This window comes from Podarcis tiliguerta, assembly GCF_965153285.1.
Source record: "Podarcis tiliguerta genome assembly, chromosome: 14".
Classification (NCBI taxonomy): Eukaryota; Metazoa; Chordata; class Lepidosauria; order Squamata; family Lacertidae; genus Podarcis; species Podarcis tiliguerta.
In genome coordinates, this window is record NC_139547.1 from 52102104 (window position 1) to 52110535 (window position 8432).

At 47.0% G+C, this 8432-nt stretch overlaps 1 protein-coding gene across 2 annotated transcripts in view; it reads right to left on the reverse strand.

Moving 5' to 3' along the window:
* The window catches only part of MMD2 (monocyte to macrophage differentiation associated 2), a 38713-nt gene extending 35776 nt beyond the window's left edge, over nucleotides 1-2937 (reverse strand). Inside the window, exons 1-2 of one of the 2 annotated variants that reach the window (XM_083413778.1) lie at nucleotides 2063-2937; nucleotides 156-311 (exon numbers count right to left, since the gene is read on the reverse strand). Coding sequence is in view for 1 of the 2 variants with exons in the window: in XM_083413777.1 (XP_083269903.1) it covers nucleotides 2063-2109 (47 nt within the window). In the remaining variant the exon portion in view is untranslated. The remainder of the gene's footprint in view (nucleotides 1-155; nucleotides 312-2062) is intronic. The other variant, XM_083413777.1, reaches the window with a different exon arrangement.
* Between the last annotated feature and the right edge of the window lie 5495 nt (nucleotides 2938-8432).

An 8432-nucleotide genomic window follows, 5' to 3' on the forward strand; every position in this document is an offset into this window, starting at 1 on the left:
ACCCAGCCTGATGGGCGGGGTATAAATAATATATTATTATTATTATTATTATTATTATTATTATTATTATTATTATAGCATTCAACCTCACCAGTCACACGAATGATGGCTACTATGAGCCCAAGTGTTTCCCTCAACGAACATGCAAACAGCACCTGCAGGATCCGGCCAACGGCCCATCTACTGCAGCATCACTGGAGGTTTCTATGGAGAGGTTGGATGGTCTTGGAGGCTTTAGCTGAGATTCCTGCACGGCGGGGGGTGGACTAGATGACTCGCGGGATCCCTTCCAACTCTACGATTTTATGAACCTGTGGCCAATCAGATGGCCCAGTGAGAAACCCACAAGCAGGAGCTGAGATCAACAGCCCTCTCCCCACCTGTGCTTTCCCCCAGCTGGTATTTGAAAACATTGCTGCTTCCAGGGCATAGCCATAGCTAGCAGTCATTGATAGCTTTACCCTCCTCCATGTCTAACTCTCTTTTAAATCCATCCTAGTTCATCACTGCTTCCTGCAGCAAGGAGTTCCAAAGTTTAACACTGTGCTGCATGAAAAGGGGCTTTCTTTTTATCTGTCCTTCCAACTTTCGGCTTCATTGAATGCCTACGAGTTCCAGTGTTATACAGGGGGGGGGGGGCGGACGGGCTTTTCTCTATCCATTTTCTCCATGCTAGGCAATTTTTTTTTTTAAGAAACTTTCATTATGCCACATCTGACTCGCCTCTACAGATGTATATGGAGGATGAAGCAGGCTTTTTCTCTGTCGCTCCAGAGGACAGGCCTAGAGCCGAGAGGCAGAAATCGATGGGAAGCAGATTTTAGCTAAACACTGGGGGGGGGGGGCACTTGCGAACGGCAAGTACTGTTTAGGGAAGCCCTGCTTAGGGAAGTTTTTAATGTTTAATGTTTTATCACTTTTATTATTATTATTATTATTATTATTATTATTATTACAGTGGTACCTTGGGTTACAGACGCTTCAGGTTACAGACTCCGCTAACCAAGAAATAGTACCTCGGGTTAAGAACTTTGCTTCAGCATGAGAACAAAAATCGTGCGGCGGCAGTGGGAGGCCTCATTAGCTAATGTGGTACCTCAGGTTAAGAACAGTTTCAGGTTAAGAACAGACCTCCAGAATGAATTAAGTTTTTAACCTGAGGTACCACTGTATTAATATTAATATTCTGTTTGGAGCCGCCCAGAATGGCTGGGGAAACCCAGCCAGATGGGCGGGGTATAAATATTATTATTATTATTATTATTATTATGACTACTGTTTGATGATGGAAAGGCCTTGCCTTGGGAGGCGATCAGCTCTCCTTTGCTGGCAGCTTTTAAGGAAATGTTGGATGCCATGCCTAGCAACCCTCCCCGTTACAGAACTATTAAAAGTTGCAGAAGCGCTGCAACCCCCAAACACACACACTTAGCCAGAGCCAGAGCTGCGGGGGCGGGGGAGGCTAGCTGGGTTTTTTGCCCCAGTGAAGCCTCTAGAGGGGCACTGCTGAGGCTCCCAGCCTGTGTGTGTATGTATGCGAATACAGGTGGAGGGTATGTCAAACTGGGTCTTTGACCCGGTTGAAATAAAGCCTAGTTTCACCCCTGACTTAGCATCATCTAGTCCCCCTACCAGGCAGCTCTAGCCAAGCCCTTCTCTCAGCTCACCTGTGTCATCAAGGACATATGCTAGCCTACCTTGCAAGGCTGTTCTGAAGAAAACAACTCCATCAATATAACCCGACGTTCCTCTAATGCTCTCTAAGACAGCCATCCTAAGAGCATCTACCAGGAAGTCCTACTGGGTTTATGTATTGTTTGATGTACTATCATCGTAAACCGCTGTGGTTGCTTTGGGGTTTAAAAATAAATAAGTAGCGGTATATAAATGTTTTATTATTAATAATAATAGGTAAGCAATTGAGGAGAGGGTGACTTACTTCTGAGCAAAGATTCTTGGGATTGCAAGAAAGAAAGACCTCAAAGCTAAGACCGCATTTCTCCCTTTACAGGGGAGCCAGCGCCTTGCACCTAGCAGGGCTTACTCCCGAGGAGACGTTTACCTGGCGTATCTGGTCTTCTGGAAATCCAGGAGGCTAGACACGAACATCTTTTTAATTCCATCAGAATCCAGCTTGGTCGGTGTTGGAAGAAGAGGAGGAGGAGGAGGAGGATGGCGGCCCAGGGCAGGAGTGATGGAGGAGGCGATAGGGAGAGACCCCCGTCCTCGGATCCTCGGTGTCCCGCGAGGGGGTCCCGGGTGGTCCCAGCCACGAAGAGGCAGCCTCCCTCCGGAGCAGGCAGCCCAAGGAACTTCATCCGCTCCTCTGCCTGAGCTGGTCGGGAGCAAAAAATGAATGCCCCCCACAAATGAAATCTCACTTCTTCGCGTCTCCCAAAGCCAGGCAGGCGATCTTGGTTTTCAGAGGGGGTTTAATTTTTTATAATTGAAAAAAGAGGAGGAAGGGGGGCAGAAATCCTGGCCATTCTGGGTCCCTCTCTCCTGCAGCCCTGTTGCGCAGGGGGGAGAAGCAGCCGGCACCCCGTCAGGAGCTAAAGAGCGCATCCAACAGGCAGAGTTGGAGCGAGGAGGAGGCGAGCGAAGGAGCCGCGCGCTGAGTCGTGATCGCGAAATAACAAGATGATTAGCGCTCTGGAGGAGGGAAGAGAGGGAGGAGGTGGAGAGAGGGAGGAAGGATAGATGGATGGATGGATGGAGGGGAGGGAGGGAAGGAGGGAAGGAAGGAGGGACCCCCGGGGCTCCAAGTGGCCGGAGCAACCGGTCCCCAAGCCGCCTGTTGGATCCCAATCGGCGTGAGCAAGGGAGCTATAAATAAAGGCAGCCCCGGTGATACAGTGCGCGCCCGCGGATCAAATAGCAGCGGATTTGGATTAATAAGGGCAGAGCCGAACTGCGCGCGCTGGCAGCTCGTCCGACTGTACAGCTGAAAGCGCAGGGCTTTGCCCCGCCTCGCCAAGAATCCTGGGAACCGTGGTTTCTTACGGGTGTTGGAAGTTCTAGTTTGGGGGGAGGGGGTCCTTACTCCCAACATCCTTAACAAGCCACACTTCCCAGGATTCTCTGGGGGATCCTCCCCCCAGAACTACAACTCCCAGCATCTCCAACAAACTGCACTACCCAGGATTCTCTCGAGAGAAGCTGTGTTGTTGTTGTTGTTTAGTCGTTTAGTCTGTCCGCCTCTTAGTGACCCCATGGACCAGAGCACGTCAGGCCCTCCTGTCTTCCACTGCCTCCCGCAGTTTGGTCAAACTCATGCTGGTAGCTTCGAGAACACTGTCCCACCATCTCATCCTCTGTCGTCCCCTTGTGCCCTCCATCTTTCCCAACATCAGGGTCTTTTCCAGGGAGTCTTCTCTTCTCATGAGGTGGCCAAAGTCTTGGAGCCTCAGCTTCAGGATCTGTCCTTCCAGTGAGCCCTCAGGGCTGATTTCCTTCAGAATGGAGAGGTTGGATCTTCTTGCAGTCCATGGGACTCTCAAGAGTCTCCTCCAGCACCAGAATTCAAAAGCATCCATTCTTCGGCGATCAGCCTTCTTTATGGTCCAGCTCTCACTTCCATACATCACTACTGGGAAAACCAGAGCTTGAACTATACGGGCCTTTGGCAAGGTGATGTCTCTGCTTTGGTGTGCCTTAACTGTAGAGTGAGTGTCTGCTTTTAAAGCACACGGTCCCCCCTCCCCCCCAAAAAAAAATCTTGGAAACTGTGGGTTGTTGGGGACGTTGGGAGTTGTAGTTCTGTGGAAGCAACCTACAGTCCCTAACTCACTGGGGGTTTGAGACGCATCAGCTACCCTCACCTGTCAAAACCAACCCAAATTGTTTATCTGGGTGTGGCAGCTGTCACATGCTGACAGCTTCTAGGAGCCACAGGTGAGAGCTGAGCGCAGGTTGGGGACCAAAGGCGGACAGACTACCCCAGGAGGAGCATGATGTGTCCCCCACCAGAGGTGGCACCCCTCTTTCTGAACGCCAGTGGCTGGAAGCCACAGCAGGCGAGAGTTGCTCTCGTGGTCGAATTTTGCATGCTGGTTTCCCACAAGCAACTGTTCATATAGATATATTAAATGTAACAAATTATCAAAGCAAATCATCTTCATTATTTCCCCCCATTATTCCCCCCCTTCCACTTCCTCCACAAACCCTCCCTCCCTCCCCCCTCTAAGACTTCCTTCAGCTCCTCTCTCTGATTTCTCAACCTATATTAATTTCTGCATATTGTAAAATTGTACACATCCTTATATTATCTGTCTACTATGTTAACCCTCAATAAATTTGTGTATGTTTATTCAAAACCTGCCAAGGAGTCCAGTTCATTTTGTTGTCTTTTAAAATAATTTGTAAAAGGCTCCCGGTCTTCTTTCAAGTCACAGTTGTCCTTGTTTTGCAATTTGCATGTCAGTTTAGCCAATTCTGCATAGTTCATCAATTCCTCTTGCCACTGTTCTTTCGTCGGGGTTTCCTCATTCTTCCATCCTTGTGCAATCAAGACTCTTGCCGCTGCCCACAAGCAACTGTTCAGCCACTGTGAGAACAGGATGCTGGACTAGATGGGCCATGGGCCTGATCCGGCAGGACCTTCCCTTCTTGTGTTCTTACGGAGTGGATCATTTTGGCCTAATGATCTGGGCTGTCCAACGGGGGACCACAGACTGCTTTGGGAGGCGTCAACGGAGAAAAGGAAGTAGAAGCTGGATAGATGTCTCTCGGGGGTGGAGGAGTTGCAAGGCCTCTTTGCAACTCTCTGAAATTCTGGCTGTTCTGGATTTGGCATGGCTTTCACTGATGTGGACAATGCATCAGAAAGCCTTAAAAGGCTTGTGCAGCATGCATTGATTGTTTATTTACCATCGTCAAACGTGCATCTTTTAAATGTTATTAGTATTAGAGCGGCTGGGGCAACCCAGCCAGGTTGGTGGGGTATAAATAATAAAATTATTACTGCTATTACTACTACTAGTAGTAGTAGTAGTTCATTTACCGTATTTTTTGCTGTATAAGACGCACCAGACCATAAGACGCACCTAGTTTTTGGAGGAGGAAAACAAGGAAAAAAATATTATTAATCCCAGAAGCCAGAACAACAACAAGAGGGATCGCTGCGCAGCGCTCCCTCTTGCTGTTCTGGCTTCTGGGATAGCTGCACAGCCTGCATTCACTCCATAAGACGTACACACATTTCCCCTTACTTTTTAGGAGGGAAAAAGTGTGTCTTATAGAGCGAAAAATACGGTATATACTGCCTTTCCTCCAAGGGAACATGGGGCCTAGTGTATGGTTACCAGGCGTCCCCGTTTCCCGGGGACAGTCCCCAGATTCACAAATCTGTCCCCGGACAAAATCCGTTCCCAGAATGTCCCCAGATTTCATTTAATGTCCCCGGATTTATATTTTAAGTGTTGTAGATTTATCAGTAGGGAATGAAAGTTGCGTGATTGCTTCAACGGCACAAGACACATCAGATGGGGACTTCTGGTGAGGCAGAACGGGCGGTGCCACTGCCGGAAGGGGGGGGGACTGGGGACGCCCAGCACATCAACTGGAGGAACCGCTGACCCCCCCCCCACAACCCAAATCGAGCCGGGAGCGAGAGAACCCAGCCACCTGGCCGACTGCCCAGCGGTGCTCCAGAGCCATGAAAACCCCGGAGCCAACGCAGGGAGGAGGAGGAGAGGAGAAGGAAGAGAGAGAAAGAGGAAGGGGAAAAAAGAGGGGAGCCCCGACCTTGCTGCTCCGCTGCCACTGAGGAGAGGTAGGAGAGCACCCGGAGGGCAAGGACACGTGGCCGAGCCCAGGCCTGACCCGAACCTACTCCACAGTGACTAGCGCTCCAAGAGAGCAGGTCAGGGCCCAGAGGAAGGCCATGTGACAGAGGAGATCACAGAAGAGAATCCTAGAATCATAGAATCATAGAGTTGGAATAGACCACAAGGGCCATCGAGTCCAACCCCCTGCCAAGCAGGAAACACCATCAGAGCACTCCTGACATATGGTTGTCAAGCCTCTGCTTAAAGACCTCCAAAGAAGGAGACTCCACCACACTCCTTGGCAGCAAATTCCACTGTCAAACAGCTCTTACTGTCAGCAAGTTCTTCCTAATGTTTAGGTGGAATCTTTTCTTGTCGTTTGGATCCATTGCTCCGTGTCCGCTTCTCTGGAGCAGCAGAAAACAACCTTTCTCCCTCCTCTATGTGACATCCTTTTATATATTTGAACATGGCTATCATATCACCCCTTAACCTCCTCTTCTCCAGGCTAAACATGCCCAGCTCCCTTAGCCGTTCCTCAGATATTACTTCTTTTAAAAAATTTAAATAACTTAAAAAAATATATATTTTTTTTAAAAAAAAATGTGTCCCTGGATTCTTTGAAAAAAATCTGGTAACCTTGGCCTAGTGAGGGCATTTGGAGCCAGTTTCCCTGCCTACTTCCAAAAAAACACCCCTCTGGCCTGAGCACCAGAGTGCAGAATGCTCATAGTTCTGCACTGAAGCCACATGTCCTCTGTCCTGTCTTTACCCGCCAGCTTATATTCTACCCTTACACAGCGGTGGATGCACTCCAATTGAATCCACTGGAGGTTTCACACTCCAGCTTGCTCTCTCCTTTTGCTCCAGTACCCTTCCAAGGGGGGGCTGTGAAGCAAAACATTCAGGGTACGAAGCTCAGAAAGCTTCCTCCCTCCCCTCTCCCCCCCCCTTTTTTTGGATCCATCACTTCTGGGAGCAACACGGCCTGGCTCTCTCAGCCTCCTTCCAAGCTGCTCAGCAGTGCGTGAGCCATCCCGGAAAAAAAACAGCACAATACAGAATGGCTGAGAACATAGTGGTGAGAGGAGAGGAGGCGAAAGCCGCTTCCATTCATTCAGCAAAACAAAAAAGCAACAAAAACAGGTCAGCTTTCTCTTGGCACATTCGGCAGCAACCACTTTCCCAGGCAAGGGCTTTTGCTCTCACAGGAAAACAGGGTTGCAGATCGCAGAGGCTCCAATAGTTGCTCTTGAGCGCAGACAGTCCCTCGTTTTTGATCCCTTGCAAATCATCCCGTGGACTGTTTTTTTTTTTTTTTTTTTGAAAATCATTTTTATTAAGTTTTGCATTAAGTATAAAGCAACAAGAGTAAAAAAAGTAACACACAACACAACAAAAAATAGAAAAATACAATAACATATGAACACAAAACAACAAAAATATGAAAAAGAAAAATAAGAAAAATAAAAGCAATTTTTATCCTCATTGTATTCTTTGCATTAACTTGTTTCTCCGACCTCCCCAGACCTCCCTTCCCTGTATTCCAAATCGTATATTCTATCAGCAAATTCCTTCCCTCTGTCTTAATTAATTTTGTCATAATTTTGATATCTTAATATAATTACAAAATCATCCCGTGGACTGTGTCCCTACATTTTTCTCTCCCCCCCCCCCAATTTTGTATTCATTTTATAACACAAATAAAAAACAGAAACAGAAAAGACAAGCAATACAAACAAATTCTTGTCATATCCTTATTTTTCTAAACATTCCCTAAGCCCACCTATCTGATTTTCATTATACTTCATCTTTAGCAGTTTACATATATCATAACTTCTAACCATTTTTTAATCATGCTTACTTTTACCATAAAAATCTTCACATTTTATCACTTACAAATAATACTATTTTAAAATACACTGTCTTCTACTTCTAACCCTACAGCCTATATCCACTTCCAAAGCAATTCTAAGATTTAAATATTAACATATTTTTTCAAATATTCCTTAAACTTCTTCCAGTCTTCTTCCACCGTCTCTTCTCTCTGGTCTCGGAGTCTCCCATTCTCTGAAAATCTTTAAGTGAAGCGAGGTACCAAACTTTGTACGATGAAAGACAAGCTGTGAAGCTTTGTGTATTCAGCAAATACGATGTCCAACACTGAACAGTGATTCTGGATATTGACTACCGTTTCGTATAATTCTTCATCAGCATGGTGGGAGGATATAGAATTGCTTCATAAACCCATCTTATATCGAATGAATGTATGTAAATGAAAATATTAAATGCTGTGGAACAGTGCTCATGTAAGTCTGGTACTTCGCTTCATTTAAAGATTTTCAGAGACTTTGAGACTAAAGATTTCATTTTGTACTTGTTATGGTTTGAAGGAATTCTATAAAGATTGTCTATTGCGTATGTACATGGTCAACCTTGGAGAGGTGCTTCTTGTCAGTACAGTGGTACCTCAGCTTACATACGCTTCAGGTTACATACGCTTCAGGTTACAGACTCCGCTAACCCAGAAATAGTGCTTCAGGTTAAGAACTTTGCTTCAGGATAAGAACAGAAATCGAGCTCTGGCGGCGCGGCAGCAGCAGGAGGCCCCATTAGCTAAAGTGGTGCTTCAGGTTAAGAACAGTTTCAGGTTCTCCGGAACGA